The sequence below is a fragment of the Ostrinia furnacalis genome, unplaced genomic scaffold, assembly GCF_004193835.3.
Source record: "Ostrinia furnacalis isolate ACB-3 unplaced genomic scaffold, ASM419383v2 OfSCF4915, whole genome shotgun sequence".
NCBI classification, from domain to species: Eukaryota; Metazoa; Arthropoda; class Insecta; order Lepidoptera; family Crambidae; genus Ostrinia; species Ostrinia furnacalis.
The window spans coordinates 1799815-1825353 of NW_021135154.1; the positions used below are offsets into that span (position 1 = coordinate 1799815).

General features: G+C 34.5%; 1 protein-coding gene across 4 annotated transcripts in view; it reads right to left on the reverse strand.

Moving 5' to 3' along the window:
* abd-A (abdominal A) overlaps positions 1–25539 on the reverse strand; it is a 46134-nt gene that overhangs the window by 18345 nt on the left and 2250 nt on the right. The window contains exon 2 of one of the 4 annotated variants that reach the window (XM_028314802.1): positions 19977–20009. In XM_028314802.1, the coding sequence (XP_028170603.1) occupies positions 19977–20009 (33 nt within the window). Of the gene's footprint in view, positions 1–19964; positions 20025–25539 lie in introns of all 4 variants that reach the window. The other 3 variants (XM_028314801.1, XM_028314799.1, XM_028314800.1) reach the window with 3 other exon arrangements.

Consider the following 25539-nt stretch of genomic DNA (forward strand, 5'->3'; position numbering starts at 1 on the left):
TAGTGTCAGTTGTTGATTATTGCAATGGCATCTTAAGTTTAAACATTATGTTCGGATATACCTATAACAAAGAAGTAAAAGTGTCAAAAATTGTTTTCAGTTGTGATCGAGACACAGTTTTCAGCTGTGCTTCAGCTGCAAATTATTGGCAGGGTCTTATTTGTTATCGTTTGTACCTATTACAGCTACAGATTTTCACACTTTAAAAAGATGGGAGGTTAAATGTCTCTTTCTATGTGCATAAACACGACATCGGCACGTTGCATCTCAATGCCGCAACAAATGAAGAATCACCCTAAGAAATATTGTTTAGAACTTCGTAGATATTTCACTGACACTTTGGTGGGAAGCCATTCACCTAATTTACTCAAAGCAACATCTTCTTAATTGCATTTCAAAAGAGCAGAGAATTTATGTGTTGTTACTAGGGATTCCTCTGTAATCTGTGCCAATGAAAAGAAATATACTGCCAACTTTTACAGATTTTCACGAGTAAATTGTGGTATCTTTGAACCCTTGGGTGCGTAATTTTTCATGCGAATCTATAACCGACCCTACTAAGGAAATTGAACCGATCCTTTCTGAATCGTATATTAGGAAGGTTATGTTTAAAACTGTATCGTGGATGTAGAAATACTTTTCCGCCGGCCAAGTTCTTTTACGTCACAAAGAAAACGATATTTCAAATATCGCGTTTGATCTAAGACGTCTAACATCTAATTAGTTTTAATTTTTTTGGGAAAGATATATTTAAAATCACGATGATTCTTTTCTTAATGAAATGTCAGGAAAAATAATAATCTACAGAACATGTAGACTGATATTTTAACAAGACTTAAAGATTGCATTATTTATAATCTTAGACATAAATTATATCTTTAAAAATGTTTTTTCTTGTAGAAACGATCGATGCTTTATCATGTTAGTAAATCTAGTAGCTTATTTCTTTATTAATTTAGATTGTTCCTTGAAGGATTTTATTCCTGAAAAATGAAATGAAAATGGCAACCCTGCAACGGAACTATACACACCGGTCGCACAATAAAAGAGCTTTTAAAAACATCGTGCTATCACAGCGGCCATTGAAGCACTCGTGTTACGTTGTTTTCAAAGCGCATACCCTATTCCTATTACGTTTCGACGAAGTGACGACTTCGGGTTACGTTTTATATCGACATTTGAATCTCGCGCTCGGATGTTTGGTCCGAAACGCTCGTTCATTACCATTTTATGACTGATACGACCGATAAAAGTGTAATAAGACGCATTCAGCGGTTCATATCATGTGATAGACCGTCCCGGCCCGCCACGCAGAGGAAGTTGGCACTACGTTATTGGCCTATACTCATTCGGATCGACGCATTCTGATTCTTTGAATGGGAATTATTGTGCCTTTCAGATGTTCAGTTGTCTCATTGTTTGTGCTCACGAGCTTTATGAGTCATAAGGTGGTTTCGTTTTGCTCCGCACTGATTTCGAATATGCCTATTCTCAAAGATATACGCGTGTAAGACGTTTAAAATGTTTGTGTGCGTATGCCAGCGTTGGCCAAATTTTAGGAACGTTACGCATTGCCATTTTATTGGTTGTTAAATTGCGATAAGTGTCTCAAAAACGGTGCAATTAATTTAGTAAGGATGCATTTCTTTATAAGGCATATTGGGATATATGTATTCACGTATATTGAGTGAGTCAGTGACAGATTTGTTGGAGGCCGCGAGTATCAAAACATGTCGAATTCAAACGGTGTTTCGCAACGAAATAATTTACCCGCGTACACAAATATGAGTTTTAATTTAGTATGATATCACACACTTTGCGGGAGCGATCGCGTCATAATTGCTTCATCGATGCACTCCTCATGAACGAAACATTTATAAATACGCTTTCGGTATTTTGGGCATTGATTTAGGTATTCCTTTAAGCCGAGAAAGTTTGATTAAGTTGTTATTATAAACTCTATAATTTGAAATTTATCATGTAAAACTTGTTTGACAACCTTTTCTTCACGTTAAAAAGTTTGATTCAGTTTATTCTAATACTGTTTTTATTAGCATATAAAATTCGTGCTCAGACTTAGTCAATGAATAATAAATTTGGCATTGAACTATAACCATCTGGTAGGTATTGAGAATCCGTTTCTATGCCTTCATACAGATGGTACTTAGACGGCGCGAAATCTATTTTTAATCCTAGCGCGAGTGTTCTAACAGAGTTCTCATTCAAAACGCTATCGTAAATGTCAATGCGTGTTTTGAAATCAAATTTTAGAATGAGTTAACCCCTGCAGGTGAGGTCTGGGAGCCGTGGCCCATCTGTCCCAGCAGCGATTGTCCACGCAGCCCCACTCCACCCCATGACATAAACCAACATAAACCAAGCAGACCAGGGGCGCTCCGTCGTAAACTTTTTTCAGACCGTCTCTCGACAAAATGCGAATCATAAAAGTAATTGGAACCCATTCATATTAATAGACATTTACGATGCCTCCTCCATAAAACAGAGATTGTCATCGCGCCTTACGCAATGATCGTGCCTCTAAGCTATAACGCGCTATTAATTCGTGTTTTGTACGCTAGTTTTGTTAACTGTAAATCAAGTTTACGTTTTAGCTTTGGTTCGCGACTGCTTTCGATGACACACTGTGTAATAACACGAGGAATTCGGGGTGGCGATTATGACATTAATCGCTATTATATCACCGCATCTGCTCGAGTCTAACGGCGTCGTATGGGGAATGTAATATCACAGACGATATGTCCGTAATATCTACGTTTTCCCGATCACAGATAAATAGAAAGGACATTAGGCTCCGCAGCTGTCGCTCACCTCCTCCTTGGGGACTCTCGCAATTTTCCTACCCTTAGTTTAATTCGAATCCCGAAAGGTTTTCCCGGGATATTTATTATTATATCTTTATTAACGTTCCCGTTTCGTTTCGTCTCGCTTATTGCGAACAAGATTTGTGTTTGGGACTCGCGAGCCGAGTGATAATTTTATGTGTTGTTTTATGTCCGAAAGCTAATAAAATATGCACCTGTCTAATAAATATCAGTGCGAAACGTGTTGCGATAACAGGGTTCCGCTCTCAAAGTTGTAAATTAAGCCGGTGGGTGGAAGAGTTTGAGTGTTCCTAAATCTCAAATCCGAACTTTTGAAACATTATAAGCGCAGTAAACCGGTTGTGTAATAAGAAATAAAGCAATTCTGCGGCAGTTGTTTATTATTAGCCATTGCGAAATCAAGATTACCCGCGATTCAGGGCATAGCTGAAACAGAAAACCGCAACTATCAAAGCAAAATGATTTCACAATGTGATTCTAGATTGGATGTTTCTACACGCCTCACCTTGAAGGCTGAGGTAACTTTACGATCGCATTTTATGAAAAATATTGATCAAATTAACTAACAATAGAGGCACTTGTAAATGGTTGGTAAGTTACTAACCAGACATACCTACCTATATCTTAGAAAAATTAGGGATCCTATATTCCTTTAATTTTAAAAGTAAATACTCGTATAATTCATAGTCAAAAAGGCGTACACTAAGAGGTTGTCCTTCACACGAATAAGTCTTTGTTTACTACGTCTATGACATCGTTCGTTCGTTTCAGCCGAAAGACGTCCACTGCTGGACAAAGGCCTCCCCCAAGGATTTCCACAAAGACCGGTCCTGCGCCGCTTGCATCCAGGTACTTCCCGCGACCTTCACCAGATCGTCGGTCCACCTAGTGGGAGGCCTGCCCACGCTACGTCTTCCAGCTCGTGGTAATTGCAATTTTAGAGAGGATTATGTACGCATTGTTTAAATCCAAACATATTTCGACATTAATCACGAAACGTGCGCGCGTGTCTAATAGATAATCTAATTGCGCGAACCTGAGTCTGTAATATTTTATCCCAACCCTCTCTCGTCTGTTTATATCGGCTATATTTTAACTCGAAACGCAATATCGTAACGTAATTTAAAACGAATTAGTTTCCCCTGCTGGATTTGAATATTGTATGTGCGCGCCCTATCAGTTACCTTTTAAAAAACAAAGGGCGCGCGATGTTGTTATATTTTATAATTTCGCCCCGCCCGAGTCGACGGGATGCGAGCGAATGCTTCCAGAATAGACCCCTAATGTATGAAAATGTCTAGGTAGAGAGCTTCAGCGGAAAAATGGGCGCTTTTATCAGCAAGAAAATTGCTGTTTCGCCTGATAGTGTTATGAAATGCAAATGGATTTTATTCTTTACTAACTCCAGTTACTTAGATACCTGGCAATATAAAATTTAGGGTAACAAATACTTTCAGCGCTTTTGCTACTATAAAGGTTGTATATTTTTGTGTTACAAAACGGATTTAAAGGTCATTTTGAATGGCAAACAACTAAAGTTGCAGCCGAAAATTTACATTTTAACCCCGAAACACCTTTAATATTTGATACGGAAATCATTCTAATAAATTACATACAAACCGCAAGTCACCCCATTTTCCCCTCGGTCAAGTCGTTTAAAAATGGCCAATGCTAATAACTCGCACATGGGGGGAGACGGGGTAAAAGGGGATAGGAGGGGTGTAACATGCAAATTTAATTTGTCCATGTGTATGGGCCTCCAGCTGAGCTCGTTAGGTCCTCTATTGTGCACTTATTAATTCAAGTATATAATTTATGGGTTTTACACTCGGCCGTTGGATATCTGACGCATAAATTGTTATAATTGAAACTTAATGCGGGTATGCATGCTCAGAGTCCGATGTGGCAGATAAGTTTAGATTCTGTATCCATTTAAAATGATAACGAGATTGTTTCACAGTGGCTGTCATATCGTAAAGAGATAAAAGACACGTATTTACTATCATTATGTACTGTTTGAATTCATTAATGGACTTATAATATCAATTCTGCAGTTCATTGAGTATACGTAAACTGACAACTACTTCATATTTATAATTATAAAAGGATGGGTTATTATTAGAAATAAACCTTTATTTTGATATACATACGTTTTTATACCAATGCAATTTCTTTAATAGTTTAGCATCTAAAACATACTTTTAGTCATTATAGAGTTATAGGTGTTTTTTGCAACTCGAAATTATTTGTAAAAAAGTAATTTAGGAATATCAAGATCATTATTATGTAAAATAAGATTAATAGAGTAAAAAATTGTCTGTATACCAATTTGTATTTGGATCAGATGAAAATTGAATATTTATATTTAAATGACAAACAGTTCTGATTTTGTATAGCAAACGTTTTGCTAAAACATATTTTTGAATAAAATATAAATATAAATAAAATAATGGTTTTAAACAACCCTTATTATGACAAAGTTAAGTTTTATAATCGTATACGCACGTTTTACCTGAAGGACCATGCGCCCGACGGTTGTTCATACTTAATAATTGTAAGTTTACAGCGTTTTAATTACGGAGGGCCTATTCTGCCCTCGGAATAGGCCCTAAAGCGGCAAACGGGCCTGGGCCCGGCATGTAAACTATGATAGGACCACGTAAGGTGCTTAGTTACGTTTAATACTGTTGACTTTATTGTGTTAATAGTTAGTTTATTATACTTAAAAGCTTGCTGCTCGTTACGGTAATTGGAGCTGTCATAGTAACGTAATTTATCACTGGGCCTTGATGACACATTCGAGCGCTAGGATTTGACATTGAATGAAGCATTTGTTCATCAAAATTCAAGGCATTTTTAGCTCAAATTTAGATGAACGAAAACAGAAAAGAAGCTGCATTTTTTCTCAGTTTCTAATTATAGAGTCTGGACTACTCAGGGACCTATTGTGTACTCTCGTCACGCCAGCAATTCCACTCATTTAAACAGGTCCATACAAATTGCGGGCATTAAAATACAGGAGTGCCCATCTAGGCACAATTAAGGGGCTCTTATAACTAAGGAATGTGTTTAATATTCCCCGCTCTCCCCTGTTTATGGCCAAGTGATTAAATTGCGTCACTCACGCGTTTGAACTGTGGAGCCTTTTTCTATGGCTCGGTTATAATTAAGAATTAATCCAGCCCCTAAGAAGAGATTTATTAAAACGCTTTGTGGTTAATTTTCAGACGCAAAATTAGTAATGTACCACGTTTTTCTAATTGCACCAAAGAATGTGAATGTGACTTATGCTTGAACTTTCTCATGTATTTAAGCTATTAAGTCTATAACGAAGTTATTTTAAATTATGTGGATAAACTTATTAATATTACGATCTTACTTTCATTCCGCAAAAAAGAATATTGTCAAAATGTTAACGTAAAGGTGAACGTAAAACAAAGGTACACATTTCTCGTAATTTACAAATGTTTTTATAAAACAAAAGGGAAAATACTCTTATTGCCAGGTTATACGAGCGAGTTATAAGGGTGGATATTTTTTTCACAAAATGTGCCCGCGAGGAGCGTTCCAAACGTAAAAGTTCGAGAGCACCGCACGCGGTTGCGTACGCTTATATTCATAAAGCTACACGGCGAATTGCCTACATACAGTTATGTTAATGTCGGACCTCCCTCACCGGGCCAAATAGATAGGATTGCAAATTTGCGGGCAACAATTTATGACAGCGTTGCCATACCTCCCCTCTACAAGGAATAGGCCTATTGGCATTTCGGGGAGCTGGCCACGATCGTTGTCGGCGAAAATGACCCTAAACATTTTATTTGGTAGCATCGCATCCGCGCGTTGGCGTAGCCCGACTAATCTTGGGCCACCATTTGGGGGAGTTTTCGCGCCGTTTCCGTATAAATATAGCCGAAGATTACACACGTCTGCATCGTGTGTGAAATGTTCTTAATGAAAATTGTGCGGGGTAACGTCACCTTTACTGCGACGCAACACGGTTCGTAATGGCTTCTAATGGGTTCGCACTGAAATGCGTGTTCCCGCGGCGCGTTATCTGAAACTGCCTTGTATTCGCAGGGTGCATGGTAATATGCAGTAGCTATACCAATCCCTATTTATGGTCAATCAATTAGCACCATACGGGAGGCGCTTTGTTTAATTGGATCGAACCGATAATTGGATTAGCTTGCATCAACTGTATAGATACCAACATAACGGCCGTACTTAGTGAATTAGAAAAATACAAACACTCTGATGCTAACGTGTGGTCTTTTTTACCCCACATCCTTTTCTATGTAGATAAGATGTTGAGTTATGTATACGGTGCGCTCAAATTGGGATTGGGAAGAATAGGAACATATTGTCCACAAAAATAAGTACTTATCTGTATTCCCACGTCGATATCTTTCCGAATGTAAATATGACACCCCATAAACTGAATGTTTTATCGGCTGCCACCGCTACACCAATTTATTCTGGTCATTTTTGTCTACTTCGAGGGTGACCAGTTTTTAGGGGAGAATTTATTGCTCCTATTATGGCGCTAATACCGCCTTAAAACCTGATAGATGCTCCTTGTAAAGTTGTTATTTACAGGTTTTGGTGACTTTTTGGTAGCAAACACGTTTGTTTGATCCCAATACGCCATAGCATGAATGAAACGAAAGTAAACTCAAGAACTTTCAAAATTTCTTAGGAAGAATATTTCGAAGATTATGATTCACCCACGTAATATTATAACTATAGGTAGTCTATGAACACTTCATAGCCTTTCTGAACTTTCTGTTACATTTCTACAATTGAATTTTTTTTAACATCCTGTCTTCAATGGAATCGTGAGTAACGCTAAAAATATTTTCTTCTTCCACTCGTGACCACTGCATTAAAATGATTTGCTATCAATATTTTGTTTACTCAACCATTGTTCTATTACCGTAAATTATAGCACGTGTATTGACACCCACACAAATACACCTAACACGTAAGTGCCATAAATTTTGTACAGCTTTACAATTTATCAAGTAGACACAGATCAGTATCGTTCCAAGCTCGCCTTCCCGCATTGTAATCCGTTGTTTAGGACACAGTTCGTACCAGCAAAATATTCCGATCTCGTACTATAGTAACGCCCTCTGCCGGCGGCCCCCGCTATTTATACCCCAGTTATTGGCACTTCTTCAATGTCAGACGCACCCTGCGTTGTCCCCTTATCCACCAAACCCCGCGTTACCCCACATATTACAGAACATCGCTCGAATGCTAAGGGCCTGAATGGCTATATAAAATTATATCAATTGCATGGATTTTATTGTCGAATTACAATTTCGGATTTGGCACCTCGTTTGTTGTTATGCAGTTGAAGGGTTAGGCTGTAAGAATAGATAAGAAGCAGGCGGTCATTCTTGTCCCCAATATTACGTCCTTAAGGTCCCTATGCAAAGGATAACTCTTCTAAAACCTAACATTACTACTAATTTTATAATTTTTTCTTTGTGTATAAACTTAAGTTCTATAAAAGGCAATATAACCAAGTCAAAGGCGAAACCATAGACAACTCAAAACGGGGCAAAAAGTCAACACGCTGACAGCCGGCAAGTTATGTACACACATAAGTTGTAAATTATGTAAATAAAGTTATTTACTAACCGTCCGGTCGGCAAATACTAAGAAACATGGTAATGAGTAAAAAGCTATGTGCAAACATTATTTTAATTGGAGGGCTAGGTTTAATTACGCACGCTTTTCAATTAAAAATTCTCTCTAATCTGCTAAATAGACGTTTATTTTCTGTTTGCGATTGGAAGAAACACAAAAAATTGTGTATTTTGTGGATAATAAACTTTTTAGCAACTGGTCGCGTTCGAGTCGCGTCGAAATCACGTCAACTGTGCACGAAAAATTGACTCTTAATTATTATTTTAACACTAATTATGTGGTACTCAAAGATGTTCAAGGCAGGTTTATTAGAAATATTTCTTTGGATGGTATAAATATGAATTATTAAATAATTTATGTTTCCGTTTCTACATCATTATTAGCAAAGTACCTAAAGTCACCTTACATATTAGTTTTATTTTAATTATCCAAGCTCGTGGGTGGTACAGACAGGCTAGTAATTAACAATTCCCAATCACTATTCCACAGTTCATTTCCATAAAACCTAGGCTATACGAGTAAAGACCACATTATATTCATAATTCATGCTCCCAAGGCAAAGTACGAATGCCTTTTTGATAGAGTCATTTAAATACAATTTAATGTTGTGCTGATAGATACTCTATAGCTTTGCTGTTTGAGAATCGTTTAAATTGAACCTTAACGTGTTAATTTTAAGAGTCAAAAGTTTTTAGATAAAGCCTTCGGCGTTCAAAACTGTACAACTCGAGAAATTTAATTTCTGCGCAATAAAATCGCGTTTTAATTACACATTAGTGGCAATTATTATATTTGAATCTGGCCTTAATTGGTACGGCTGAGTCAATTTTCTTAGGCCTCTATAAATGAAACAAAGTAGTGGGTTTTTGAATTCAATCTCTGTTTACGTGTTAATCGTGATTCATAAGAGGATATAACTTATCGATTATTGTTCCATTCTGATTATAAAATTGTCCAAGATTTAGCCTAGGCGAAGACCACCGATTTTTATTCGGCCGATAGTTGGGCCTGATTCTAATTTTTATGAAGAATCAATCGGTGTAATTTGCGCACTTTCTTACATGCCCATACTGATTAACTAATCGACTAAACTATCAGCCGACGAAAATCGGTGGTCTGCGACTTGGCTTACCTACTAAAAATGATTCTTAACTTGACCCAATAATTTAAAGAATTTAAACTGTGTTTTCACACCAGTTAATTTATCTACATCGACGATTTGTGTTATCAAAAGACCTCTAGATAATAAACGATGACTTTTAAACTATGTTTATTGTTTATTCATGAATATGCAGACTCTACGTATTTATTTTACATCTGATAATTCTTTTAACTTTTGAAAGTGAAGACATTGCATCAAGATACGGGTTTCTTATTTAAACGCTACTTTGTAAGGCAACTGTTCACCTCGAGTGTTTTCTTGCATGCAATTTAACAATTGATAAGTATATTTTCAATATTATTAATAAATAACCTTCCTTTTAGCGCAGTTGGGTGAAAAGTAATCAAGGAACACTGGAATGCACCATCTTACTTTGACTATAACAAACCTCCAAAGTCTGTCAATCTCGATACAAAAAACCCGGTTAAAGTTATGGTTAAAATTAAGGTGGTACAACTGAAGCTAAGAAGCTACTAGCTATGTCCACTTCTGAGCGGAGCTTCCATATAGTCTAGCCTGCACTCTTGTCTCCACAAACAAAATGTCTTGTATGTAAGGCCAATGTGTCACCTATTAATCAAACAGACCCCATTTGAATCGACTTTCTTTTTAAAATTGGGATTAATTCCCAATGCCTTTCTAAACGCCACAAAATACAAACAAAAAACATTGCTCCAAGTAACCCGTAATAAATACTTAGCCGCCATTCTTAATGTGTGTTTATTTGACTAAGGCGTATTCCAACAATACCAGAACTTGAGGCGTTACCCCAAGTAAAACAGGGATGTTATGGATGTCCGTAACCGTAACCGAAACTTTCGGATATCCGAAATAAAAAATAACTGTAACCGTAACCATAACCGATTCAAAGGTTTCGGATAGTTTCGGATGTATGCAGAGTCAAGCAAGTCCCTGCGCTGATTTAATTATTGCATTTTGAAGTACATGAGTTTTTTCCCATAAGATTAAAGCTTTTTTGTGAGACCAAAAGAAGGTGATTAGGTGACGGATGCCAAAAAAATCTCTTCTGTACCCATTCTATTCGTAAAGCATGAACTGTGCTGGAAAACTATTGGAATTTGCATTCTATAATTAGCACAGATATCCGTAACCGTAACCGAAAATTTCGGATATCCGATATAAAAAAATATCCGTAACTGTAACAGAAACCGGTACAATATTATTTTGGAATAATATTTCGGATATTGGTAACCGTATCCATAACCGAAACTACATATCCATAACATCCCTAAAGCAAAGGTCCCTCGAAGGTGAAATGTCCCTTTATGTACCGAGATGTATATCAGAGATTTACGTCGCAAGCGCCGATTGTATCGGATTTATGCGCTGGAGTTGCGTAGAACGAGGTAAAGGAAAGCGGGGTTTACATGGTGCGACGAATGGAACGTTGTTTAGTCTAAATTATTAGTACGGTCAGAAAAACAAAGGCAATAGCTGTGACGAATCAGAAAAGTTGGTCAAAGCCTCCCGGATCATGAAAAAGTTGTAATATTTTTAAAGTCATACGTAGGGTAGGATTCTTAATATCTCTAGTAATTGCAACTCTACGTGCAAGTGTTTCTATTCATCGAGCATTCATCGATTAATATAACATTAATCGATGTGCTGCGTAAATTGAGTCAGTCTAGTTGACCCTATTTGTATCAGTCAGTAGTCTTGAAGATTAGATTACCTCCTGCATTAATCATTTTGACAGCCTTTTTTTATTATATTTCAAAACATTGTTTTGGTTAAAACTATAGCATTTTTGAATGGACTGATACTCTTCAATTCAGGCTACATTAACCGACTCGGGTCCAATAATCGGATCGTGTAAACCGCACTAGAATGCAACCAGCTACTTAACGTGTACGCAAGTACTTTATTTACTTTACCTTGTCCAGATTTTGATAGTCAAGAGGAATTTCTACGAGTTTGTGAACAACAGCAATGAATAGTTTTAATTGTTTTGTTAATTAACACAACATTCGGGCTTATTTTATGTGTAATTCTGAACTTTAAATGTTGAGGTGTTTAATTGCCCTTAACTTTATACAGTTTAATTACGTAATCAGTTTTCTTTTTTATTACTTAGTCACTGGCTTACGTAGAAAAATGAAAAATTAGAACTAGTAGCGAACAAAAAAAACAGATCATTGGTCAGTCCGAGTATTTTATTTATAAATTAGCTTTTTTATTTTACTTTGATCATTAACTTAGTCATAAAAATGACTCAATCTGAAAGTGTAAATGTCATAGTCCACTCGCATACATTCTTAGCGAGCAAAATGGCCGTAAATCACCTTCGGCGTGTCGTTGGTTTCCTTGTACGTGTGCAAGTGCGAAAATCTGGTCAGCCAGCCAATTTATTTTTATTGAGACTACCCCCGAGTTATGCAAACTGGTAGGAAAACGCTGAGCCGAGTGTAAACAAACAAAATGACCACTCATGCTTGACCCCTCTACGCAACAGCTACTTATACTCCGGTGGGTCTAGTTACATTGGATCCGCCTACCACCTTTAATCTCGGTGTTTTCACAAAGCCAGAGGCCGTGGTCAGTGTGTATAAACAATACTAAACGCTAATAGAGATATAAATTGTAAGCATTCCATTTAATCCCTTTGAAAGCGATCGACACTTATTATGAAATCTGTTATCGGGTGGAACAGACGCGTTTATGCTATAACCCGTGCGGTTTACTGTATTTACACGTAGCAAAAGTCACTTACAAGGATCCTAAGTAAACACGGTACAAGCTGTAAGCAAGTTATCAATAATTTGCCGCTTGCGCACTGAATCGTGAAGTCTGAATGTATCGGCCGTGAGCGAAGTATTCCAGCTCCTAAATATTTAATTTATTGGGTATGTTCGTGACGTTGGATTATGAAACTAGCAGTTCTATCACATCATTGATTCGATAGTATTTTTTATCATTTTTGTAATGATTTAAAAGTAAATGATTTCTTTTCCTCTGGTCTCTACAAAAAGGACATACCTAATTGGTAGTTTGGTGTCAAATGAACTCGCAAATTTCAGATTACAGATTTTTTTAATTTCTTTTTATCCACAACGAGGAAGCTCTTGGCCTGTATCTCACCTGATGGATGATTACTTTTAAATGGAAACTAGCAGACATACTACCTTCTACATGCAACTGAAACTGTTTTTTTCTACCTACAAGTCTAGAGAGAGTCAAGTAAAAGAGAGCGTCGAGCTCTAATAGATAGATATGTTAGTCTATCTATATGAATAGCTATAGTCTATACTCATGATCGAACGGGTGATAAAGTCTCAAAGATTGAAACCTCAGATCTCAACACTTATCTTAGATGCCAACAGAAGCACATCTCATCGAAAACAACTGACAAGCGATTCGAAACACAAGAATGTCATCTAGATACGATATAGAGTTCGTAACACATGTCCAACTACTTAATAGTCCGAGCAGCTCTGTAGGTATTGTTGGTCACGTAGCCGTGTAACTGGCAGAAATAATGGAATAAAATAACACGTTTAAGATCCTAAATAAGCAGATTGTCTGCTACAAAAATAAATAGGAAGATTAAACCAGAAATTACTGAACGAATGAAAACTATATGTATATGGATATAAAAATACTATTTACGAACAGATTCATCTATCTTGTCGTGTTTTACGTTTTAAAGTAACAGGCACGTAACATGAGTCCGCCACAGTTCAATAATAATGCAAAAAGTTTAAATAAAAAGTCTAATTAAGTATACCACTGTATACACACTCCATATTATTAGTCAATTAAAAACAAAAACAAAAAGAAAACAGAAATTAATCAAAATCTGTTTTTGTAATTTGTATTTAAATATACCGACAAATTACACATTAAGACATCTCAAAATTCTTTCAAACTAGAGACAGATCAATAGGAAAGTCGAACATAATCTTTCAGTCTCTAGTATTATGTTAAATATAACATAGTCGGCTAATTTATGTAACGTCTAGGCATTAGCATCGGGCTTCTCAGACGAATAAAATGGATTGCCAATCGCAGACTTCACTATATTAACATATCGCACTAAGCTTTCTTGGGTTCGATGCTCTTAGGGAATAATGATACTCCAGCTTGAGTCACTTTGAGGAATTAATAGTCTATGCCGATGTTTATATAAATGGGGAACATTTAATAAGATTCCATTTCGTTGAATGAGTGGCCTCTTCTTAGTAATAACAAAACATCATAGAAGTCTAACGCCCGTATTCACAAACATTACTATGAGGTCTCACAGTGCGCGTGTACGCACAGGGTGACCCAATCACAAAGCTCTATTCAACGCTGTGCGTTCGATTTGTTGCAATTATAGTTTGTGAATACGGGCGTAAATATTTCAAGAAAACGTTAGTGTTAAGAGGATGACTTAAAAAGAAGTAGAAAAGTTCAAAACCACATATCAGTTTAAACAAAGAACTAAAAACATCAGAATAAACCAAGCCTTTTATCAGAAGTAAATTAAAGGAAAATTCAGCCAGGTTTAAATCAAACCTCGAACATTGTTAATAAAAGAGAAAAAAAAAAACTTATTATTCTCCAATAAACGATTCGAAATTCAAAATTGAAAATCGAACAAATCACCCATTCGCCTTCAGCGACTGAGCTTTCTCGCAGTTCAACGGTCTGAGAGAGCATCGTGAACAATGCCTCTCGTGTTGAGTCACGTACAGTCAGGGGATTAATAAATTATGGAGTTGACAAACTTTGCGAGATTTGGTGCGTTATGAACGTCTGTTTTTCTTTTCGACTGTAGCACATACTTTGGGGGACTTAAGAGTAAGACAAAAATAAGAAAAAATAAAACTGTTGGCGCGAGTGCTTGTGATGTTGTACGTTACTATGTCATTAGTCATTAACACGGTACTGAATTATCTAAAATGCATAGAATTCCTTTCATCTATGTGATTTTTAGAGCCAGTAATATTAAAATATTTTAAATCACAGTCATATTCTTTCGTCCAGATGTACCATTCGTCGAATTTTGAATAATTAGTTAAGATTATTCGAATCACGTAGAAGTTCTTTCCGTAGTATTGTTATCTACTAAATTATAATGGCTCCTGCTTTTCTGGAATCGGATACTTATACGTACAGAATAATTCATTTTTGAATGCATAATGTTTTAATCAAGTCAGCGTATTGGATGGAATTTTTAATTCTTCTGTTATAAAACTTAATAAATTAACATGCTTCGTAGGAAAGGAATGTTTTCACTCCGCAGGCGTCGAAATAAATTGTTTTGTGGAATATTATGATGGACAAATGTACGTCATACATTATGGTAATTAATTACGTTTGTCTACTTTCAGTTGATGTGTTGTTGTTTACCTTTCCAATCAAAATACATTATGTATGTGTAAGTAGTTAAAACAGACTTTAGTATTCATACTTTAGTATACAAAGTCAATGGGAGATGCTGTTTTATGCTCCAAGAAATTTGGAAGAACCTTCTTTCATAGGAAAATGAACTGAAAGAAAAATGTTGAGTTTTATGTCCGTTTCGATGTAAGTATTTATATTTTTCGTGAAATGCCAGTTTTCAGTCATTTCGCTCAGATTTTTGGACTTTATTACAATTTCATTCTGACCAAAACTGTTAATTACAATATTTAGTTTATCTTTATCAAAGCTTTGACCACTTAAACATATTGTACTTTAAGTTGTTCATACTCAGTCACGTGTTAAAACGCGGTAAAACAATACAACTTAATCGTATAACATATCCGCAACGCATTTCATATGAAATGTGTTCTTTAGCGTAACTTACATGCTTTAAACAATACTCAGCACGATCTATGGACGATAAAGTTTAACTTTTATGTCAACAGGATGCAAATTAAAATTGCAAAGCGACATTCGTGTTTTCCCATTAATACAATATTTACTTTAACGGTCAACTGGCCATGCGAATATAGCTTCTATGTTAATCGTAGTAAGAGTTAGGTAAGAAGAAAACTTATAGACTTTTTCTTAGAAATCTTGTTAACATCGATTCATAGAAAACTCCGTTCCGTTCGACGCAAAATACGTTTTCATTAAGTTTATTATTTCTCAAAGTAATTTAATTTAAAACTTATTATCATCATTGCTTTACTTTTATAGTTACGATAATTTAATTTTAATTGGTAATAAAGATAATTTTGCACATTATAAAAATATCGTTAGGTTTATCGTAAAGTGACATAATCTGTTGAAATAAAATGTTTTCGTGTGTTTTAGTTGGTTAACATTTGTTTTATTGCTTTTAATAGGTATTTTATGTTCCTCTTCTATTTTATATGTTAATATGAGTCACACGGGGCAAAGGCGGCATAAAAACTCTCACGATTCTGAATAAAAATACATCATACGTGAGTTGATTACGGTAACAGCAATCTATACATAGCTCTAATGATTATGCTCTACCGAAGTTGATGTAGATAAATTAGTTTATGTCTTGATAATTTAAAATGTGTTTTTTAGTTGGTTTTGTTTAAAAATATTTTGCATCATTTCAATAAATGAAAGTAATAAAAATGGGTTCCAAAAATGTCGTTCTATTCGGTACATACTCCATTATCGTCTCTACATAAATGTAAACAAAATTAATATTATCTTTTTTTATACCTACCTAATTATTACAAAGAATGTCAAAAGAACACGATAGTAATACTAAAACTGCACTTTTCATATTTTACTACGAAATACAGATTTACCGCGAAAAACGTGCTGCAAAAATCGGCAGCGCCCGCGACGCGTCGTCAAACGCACGACTTTAAAGGTCGACAAACTAAACTTTTTTCGTCATCTAAATATAGGCCTTACGTAACCAGCGAAATAGCAATAACAAGTGCAGCCTTGAACGAGTGAGTAGGAGTATGTGCGTGCATTGTCTTGTATGTATCTAACACACAGCCATCTTGTGACTAAGCGTACTACGCGAATAAAACGGCATTGACATTTTACTTTACCCTACACTGAAAGTAAGACGTTTGTTATCTCTCGCACGTAACGAAAAATGATAAGCTGCAAAATATGAACACATTCAAGTGTTCAAGTTGCAAATACGCGTTCAGTCAACTGCGCCATTTGGAATTCTGGCCAGTAACAAATGACCATCGTCGCCGCAAAAAAAGAACCATTAAAATTTAAATAAAACAAAAAACGAACGCAATAAATCACGTCATCTCTGTCCGCATTAACTCTTTACTTTTTAACTCTTTTTAAAAGCCTCAAAACGTGGGTCGCGGCGATGCAGATGTCGAAACAGCTGTTCCTATGACCGTCACGTTCACGAATCTGGCTGTGTTTGTACTACGGGCTTTGCTCGTTAAATTTTTATTGCCACAAGGTCGCCACTTTATGGTCTATTCTTAACAGTTATTGTTCGCGTACAAACTTTTTTACAACTAACACCAATCACTTTACAACGGTAGAGTTACGATTGACAGTGATTAGGCCTTAATTGTTAATGATACTATAAAACGTCTTTATAAGCTCGGAAAGTGTTATTATAATCTGTTTTGTTTGGATGTTTACTCAGTGTGTAATGTTCGGATGATACAGGTTTATTAAAGCTGTTACACACGTTGATCACATGCGTTTTATGTGTTATAAATTCATTTTCAAACAAATCCAGCTTACAATGCGGGTAAGGCGTGGTTTACATTTGCGATAAGATTAGTTTTGGTAGATCCAGTTCAATTGTTTCACTGTTAGATAAATAACGATACCGGTAATTTATGTATCGAACTATCGACTCGTCTAAAAGTATTGGACGAGACGCCTTATCACAGATAGATGAAAAAATCGAAAGAACGTTTCTTGATAAAATAGATACGACTAATCATTGATCTTGAAAAATGTTGACAGAAACATGAACAAGATACAGCAGAAAATATAAAACCAGATTTATCGAGCTAATTGAGACTAACCTTGTTGATCAGGAAAGCCGGTTAGAACCAGAAATATGTGGGTATCATCTTTCATTACGTAGTCCTTGTGGGCCTATCAGTCAGCTAAGAGCACGCATCCATTTAAACCTATTTAGTGCTCTGGCTAAAGCAGAATGTGCAGGGTTATAAATAGTAAGATGGGATGCAAACACATGTAAAGAGGACCTTTATCAACAAGAATAAACTACTGAGAATGATATTCTTCAGCTTAGAGACGTCGACGAAGAAGATACTGTTGGTTTAGATGTCATAGCACATGTAGACTATTTTTGTATCAAAATCGCACTTACTTTTGCAGAAGTAACCATAGCATTACTATGTATTTAAAATTTTAGCTAGATGTGCGTGTCTGTAGATTTAAATATCATCTTTAGGGTGGATTCTACCAAACAAGAGTAAATATTAATCTCAGAATAAATCGTCAGTTTTGACATATTTCCCATACTGAAACTGTCAATATACCAGTTATACCATTAGTTATTCTCGGATAAAAGTTGGGTTGAATCGGGCCTTATTCAAGACTATATTATCATAAGAACTACTACTAACTACTTTCAGCAGCATGCTTAATAACACATTTTAGACAGTGCTATAGTAATAGCTAATACTGTTACAGTTTTGACTTGACACATTCTGACATAGTTGATTTGGCTGTAATTAAAGAAGTGTTTTAGTCAAAACAGTTTTATAGGACAGGTTTGTTGATTACAGTTTCGGCAAGCGATAAGATTTGTAAAAGATTGGGACTATCGTCTTTATGTTCTTTTGATATACTGCTTTCTTCCGGTCTAATGTCGCTTATCTCTACTCTGCAGAATGTACTCTAAGCCGCGAATTCCTTGATGTTTTGATGTAGTCCAAGCTACATCAGCTAGAAAACAATCTTCACCATCGTACTGCCAAATCAGACCCGGTCATTCGTTCGACCAAATGACAACAAACGTTGTTATGACTGCGATTTCGGCAGTATCGGCTTTCTTAGAACGGTCGAACGTAATAAAGTAATTTAAGGTTTGCAAAACAATGGCAGCGTTCTAAGCTTGTTTAAAAGCTCAAAAGCTTTCGACGCTTGATTTAAAACCCTTTGACGTACCGTATTTAATTTTGTAAACAACGGGCACAAAGGGACGTTGTTACGAAAAAGGATTTGCACAACCATTGCCGTGTGCCTTTGTTTGTGACGTTTTGGGAATCACGCAAATGTGAAAGTTGATTGGCAGTTTTTAGTGATCTTTCAGTCACAGAAAGGCCATTAAAAAACCTTATCGTAAGTTTTACCCTTTTAAAAGAAGTTACACCCTAATTTAGCCTGATGAGTACCTATAACATAATACGAACAATATGATTGTAGTATTTGCAGTAGTTATTCTTAAATTCTGCTGAAACTTTATAAATTAAAATAGGTTTTTATCTTATGATGATGCAAAATAGTCGTCAAACGAGGTTTTTGCATCGATTGTGATTTTAAAATTACAAATGAAGTAGTAATAAAGTTTTAATTCTCATTCCTTACATCATATAGTAACATCAATAAACAATCAACATAAGTGTTAGAATCAGAAAAATAAATTAAAAAATGAAATAAAATTTTGTACAGAACCTTTAAAAGTGTTGTACAAACTTTGCAATTTTTTTTACCTTAATGTCATTGGTTTCGTGACATTGACCCAAAATTCCTTTTGTGTTAGAGAAAGTTTGTGTTCATTGCGAATTTTAAACCCTTTTCGCTACTTTTTGCAGATAAAGAAACTCAAAGGCCATTGAGTGTTTTGTTTTTATTGTCATTTTGTTTTTTGCAATAAACAAGTTTGCAAAAAAGTGACGAACAATTTCGACAGGTAGCATTGTGTTGTTTGTGATTTCAACGCCATTTTTTTCTAAGATGGTAATAGAGTGTTTTAACAAATTCTTTTTACTCTTTCTTTATGGAGATAAAGAACGTACGTTTGAGATAAAAATAAGTAAATCCATTTAACTCTTTCTAAATATTTTGGGTTATTTTCTAACGTTATTTAGTTAGTTACTTTGTATGTAGATTCTTACAAGAATCGACTAAAAATGGAAGTAAAGTAAGTATGAATTAAAATGGATTGACTTACTTTATAATAAAATTTTTTTTTGCAAGTTTTCAACAAAGCAATGTCAAAGGAACCATTGCAACAAAACCGTAGGAAGGCCTTATTCATAATCATAATCTATGTTTTACACACATCCTGTTATTTTTTCTTTTACCAATCTTATTTTGGTGTAAAATAAAAAAAAGTTCGTAATAAGAGGATGTATGTAAGTTTTTTAAATATACTTAAAACTAAAAGAAAATAAACTTGAAACGATAAATACCATTGAACTCACCGCAGACCACGCGGTCGAAGGGGCTCATCCAATCTGGAAACGGAAAATCTATTATCAATCGTATTGAAAGTTCTTTCAATCGGCCGGGGCATGCACACAAGTAAAAACATATCTTATCTACTGATAAATAGCGTACATTTTCACAATCTAAGTGTAGTCAACTGTGAAACCAAACATCGTTCTAAAATCAAAGCTATTGTTTGAAGTTGAAAGACAGCAGATACCTAGATGTCGTCTCTCTTTAGATGAATTTCAAAACTTGTATCAATTTTGTAACAGTGATGTACCACGTTCTTATAACACTGCAATTGTTATAAAAACGACCTTATATGTTACAAATTCGTTACGAACTTAAGTTTGTGGGAGTGAACTACATTATAGTGAGGGTTCTTTGTGCATAACAATTCAACAACTTCTAAAAGTAGTGTGACTCTAAGATAGTAATTTTATCTTTTAAAACCAAAATAGGTATATGGTGATTGGTGGTACTATTAAAGTATTTTTTAATAATTAACTGCTAAGCTAAAAAAATAGTGTTTTAACTGTTTTAACCATTAAATAAGTTGCGGTTGTGGGTGGACGATTTTACCGCAAAAAGAAACTATGTATGTAGATAAGCTAGTTAAAATAATGAGTTAAAATACATGCATAAGTAGAAACAGAACAATAATTGGTTAACTAAAACACAGTACAATTGAAATACAATGTAAACACAATAAAGAAACAATAAAAGCTAATGCATGCAAGCTAGAGATCTTCTCACAGGCAGTATGTAGACCCGTATTACAAAACGATACCCAGCTTGATGATTTACATTGTTTTATTGGAGTTAGGATTGGATTTGTGCTGTTTTAAGGTTATTTATTATTAAGGTTACCTACTATGGATTTCACATCTAGCTCAAATTATCAAAATTAAAGATTTTTTCAATAAATATAGCTCTAAAATAGGTAGAGTTCTTCAACTTCAAACTTATATTTAAAAATCTAATAGTATCTGCCCGCTATGTATTTTCTTTTTCAGAAACAAAAATGCTATTGTGAATTTCAAAGTATTCAGTAATTTTTAAATGCCAATGATGATTGCCAATGATTTACTAAGTAAATAAATATTTTTCTTATAAAAAGGCTCTACTTTTTATAATTTACAAAAGTAACAATCGAACATTGACATTATTTTTAGGATTATAAATGTCATTCTCATGAGTTTCATTCCACGACTAGAATTAAAAGTCATCCAGAGTTTTTCAGATGACTGGGTAATGTGTAGTGATACGGGCCTGAGAAATGTTTCGAATGCAATCGGCGGTTAATTACCTTTTATAGTCATTATGTCAGTTTTACGAGCACAGCATCTTAACTGCATTTATCAATTAAAAATCGATTTCAGTTTTTGTCATTCGTTAGAACAATGTGAGTAAGTCTTATTCGTGTCTTGGTAGAAGTTGGTTTTGTTCTAAAGGTATATTCATATCAGTAAGAACCGTGAGCGGGGCATGCGTGGGGCCTAAGATTAATTATGTATGGGACAGCGTGGAGGAGTTTCAAACGCTCGGCATGTGATGCCCCACGTACGCTACGTTTATTTAATAAAAAATCTTTGTTTAGAACCAACAATCAACCTATACCATCGCTCTTATGCCTAAAGGAGCATTCTTGAGGCTTGAAGCTGCATTGCACCAACTTACTTTAACCGTATTATAGCACTAGCGGTGTTTTTTATGGAATTTGGCAGATTTTTGACGTTTGTTAAAGTAAGATGGAGCAACTCAGCCTAAATACTTAAAACAGGTATGATGCATTGCAGTACACTTTAGGAGTATATTTATCATTAAAAAGAGAAACATACTTGATAAAGCCGTTGCTCTGAATGTTTTATGCTTGAGAACTGATAAAAATAAAACAACGTCGATTCGAATCCGCGACGAGATAAAAAAAATACATCAAAATACAGGTTACGTTCTGAAATAAATTATGTAGAGACTATATCGACATTTTTAATTGATTCAATTTTTTGTTTGTTACAAATGAGTAAGGCGAAAACTGCCTAGAGCTGTTATAATATTTTATTGTGGTACTTTATTAAAGAGTATGTATTAGTATTACTTATATCTTTAAGATGTTTAATATAAAATATCTTCAATCAAATAAGTTATTGAAGAGATTAGTATTTTAGATTATATTTAATAGTTAAAAGATCTACCTACTTACTAATCTCATTAAAGTAAGAAAGGTGTATTCAAACATGTGTTACCTATATCTACGATTATACTTATTAAGACAATTGAAATAACGTCTCGATCTGTAACTTTCTCAGTTTTTGTCCTTTTAAACAAAAAATATCACCGAATTCTCTTTATGTAGGTACGAATTTATCAAAAAACATTCATTATAAACGAAACGATCAATTAAAATGTATCAGTTACTCCAGTTTTTACCAGGCCCTAATGACTTTTACCGATCGGAAACATTTAAGCTGTCTTATTCGAGTGCAATCGTTAATTACACGGAAATCGATTCGAACATAAATTCGATTATCGAATAAGGTACAATATATCGAAGCGTTCGAAGTTCGAACGGCGGGAAGATAAAATACAGTTGGAAAAGAAAAAAATCAAATGTAATTTAACCCTCAAATGGAAAGGTTGAGTTTTGTTTTATCAACCTCGTATGTCACCAAGATAATGTTATTTTTGAGCCTGATTTTATTATTTTTCAAATGAAACAATCTATCTTTTTAGCGCTATATACTCGTACCTACGTGCATTTGTAGTTAAATGTAAAATAAACTGTTTTACTTTTAAATATCAGTTTTAAAATATCTTTTAATTTACTCAATAAGTATAATGTAAGTAAACTAATGTCATGTTTATATATTTTTTTATTTATTATTTTGATAATAATTAATTACTTAGACTGATTTAAATGTTTACCAGCTTAAATCCAAGGCCAACATTTGATTAATTAGCCCAATAATCATAAATATCAAATACACATTAACGGACTAATTAATAAAGCACTACAATCGATAGGCAGAGCCAGAGGCGAGTAAGTCCAAAGAGCGCGCTCTCTGATTGGCTGCACGCGCCGCCATGTTTGTTTGGAGCATGCGCGCGGCGCACATGTGTGCCCGCGTGTACACAATACACACGTGAACGGCATTATACAAGCGTAACAACAACATCAAACATATCTAACTACCCACAAGTTAAACTATTTTTAATTACAACTCTCAAGTAAAACTCTTCCTAGAGATGCAATACCCTGTTTGTTTACTTAACCAAATGAATGTTGTAAAGTTTTGTCTGTTAAAAATCAAAAAGCACTCGATGCCTTGTAATGATATTGTGGAGTATCAATAAACCATTTCGCGCCAAACGCTATATTGTATTTATTTTTTCAACCGATACTGAAAAGCAAGAGAAAACAAAACAGTTTATACCGAACTATTTTAGTTTGAAGCTAGCGTATCACGTTCCTCTCTTTATATCTTAGTAATACTAAAAACATCCATTGAATCGAAGCAAACTTCATTCAAACTAACTTTTTAGTGGTGTTTGAACGTAATACGCTGTTATACTGTCAAATTGTAGTAGAATGTAGCGCGTTACGGGGTATAAATGTCTGCTTACTGACAAGTCCGCCATTTTAATTTTGGTTGCGCTCGCGCAGCACCTGCCGCGATATTTCTGTCTCGCCCGAGACGGATTCCTGTCTCGATCGACCCGGACATTTTTATAACCGTACATTAGCAACAAATCACGGGAATGGCCGGTTTTTAAATAAAAACAAGCCGGTTATAGGCCATTTTATATAATTTTACTGAGCTACGACGCTGTTAAGAGGCTCACGGCTTTGATTATGAACGTTTTTTACATGTCAACGTAATTGATTGCGGGCATGTGCCAGCGGGGCTGGCGTAGTCTAAAATCATTTTGATTCATTCTCTTGTTCAATGCGGCTTCAGAGTTATTTTTGTAAACATGACATTTGTCTATTTTCTGCTACAGTCCCACAACATTGATTCACATGCCTAAATTCAGGTTGATAACGTAGTTACTTCTGTAGTATTGGTTATACTCAAATTAACTGCATCGTTGTTTATCTAATATGCTAATGTACCTAATTTCATTATGTAGTACATGAATACTTATCAGTTTAGCCTAGATCAAAATATGTAATTTAACACATAATACAATTATTTGTATTTTATAAATAACATAGTAAGTAAATACATATTGATAAAGCGTTGTATTGATGGTACATAAAAGAAAGATTTTCTAGGTATAGAAAAGATAGAAATAATAGACCGAATTTAAAGCTCCTAATAAGCATAGAATTATTCATTAACACGAGGAAAACGCAAATAAAATTGATTTATGTTTCTATTTGACATTCAAAGTGGTTTTCAATGTGACATTAATTAAGATTATTATTGTCTTTTTAACGTTTTGTTCATTAAAATATGTGTCGAATATGAGGAAGCAATTTGTTATTCTTAAATCATTTAAAATGTAAAAGGGTTAATTTTAAATTACCTTTTGCTTTATAACTACTCTACATTTACAGGTGCCTACGAGTATATCGATTCCTTTTAAAATAATTATGTGAATAAAGGTTTTTTTCTATTAAATTTCAATGTACTAAAGTGAAACTCTTAGATAAAATATAGGTAATTATTGGTAATTTATTTTTGTATGAAATAACTACATACTTTAGTAACCAAAAGCTTACAAATCTGCTAATAGTATTGTACTTGAAATTTTAATCGATATTTACAATACAATAAAATATTTACATAATAATTAGTCAATAAACTTCTAACCATTAAAACTCTAGTAAACAGTATGTATAAATTTTTAATACATAATAATATTTATTTGAAACTCATTTGACTTTATGCTGGTTAAAGTTATTTACTTAGTTAAAGGTAAATAAATAAGTAGGTAATGTAGAGTACGTGTTTTACTAATTACATAGAATGTTTACACAAAGTTTGGGTGAATCTATTTCGGTCTTTAAATAATAAACTGTAGCAACTCAAAAAATCAGTTTTTCGAGCTCTTGTTTTAATAAATCTTATCAATATTATTTTATTAATTATGTAGGTTTATAATAAAATCTTAAAGAGTTTTATCAACAAAGACCAAAGACAAGTCGTTGCCAATGAGACAGCTAATATAAAAATTATCGCGCCATTGTATTCAAGGCGTATACAGGCTGTTTGAGTTTTATGGTTGCCGTATTTGGGTACTAAGTGGACCTCACAACAAGACTATAATGTTATCTAGGCGATCTAGGTCTAGGAAATGTAGTTGTTGGCCTAGGTTAGGATTTGCATAACAAAAATATTTACATTCCAAAAGAAATTAGTTAAATTGAGGTGTTTATAGTCCTTTACTATTGGTAGGCGTGGTACAATGCCAAAAAACTATTTAGAAACATAATTACATCTGTAATTGATATTTAATTATTTTAAAATTTGATGTAATTATCACAATTAAATAATTAGCTTTCGTTATGTATTATAATTATTTTAATGATCCATAGCAAATAAATTACCA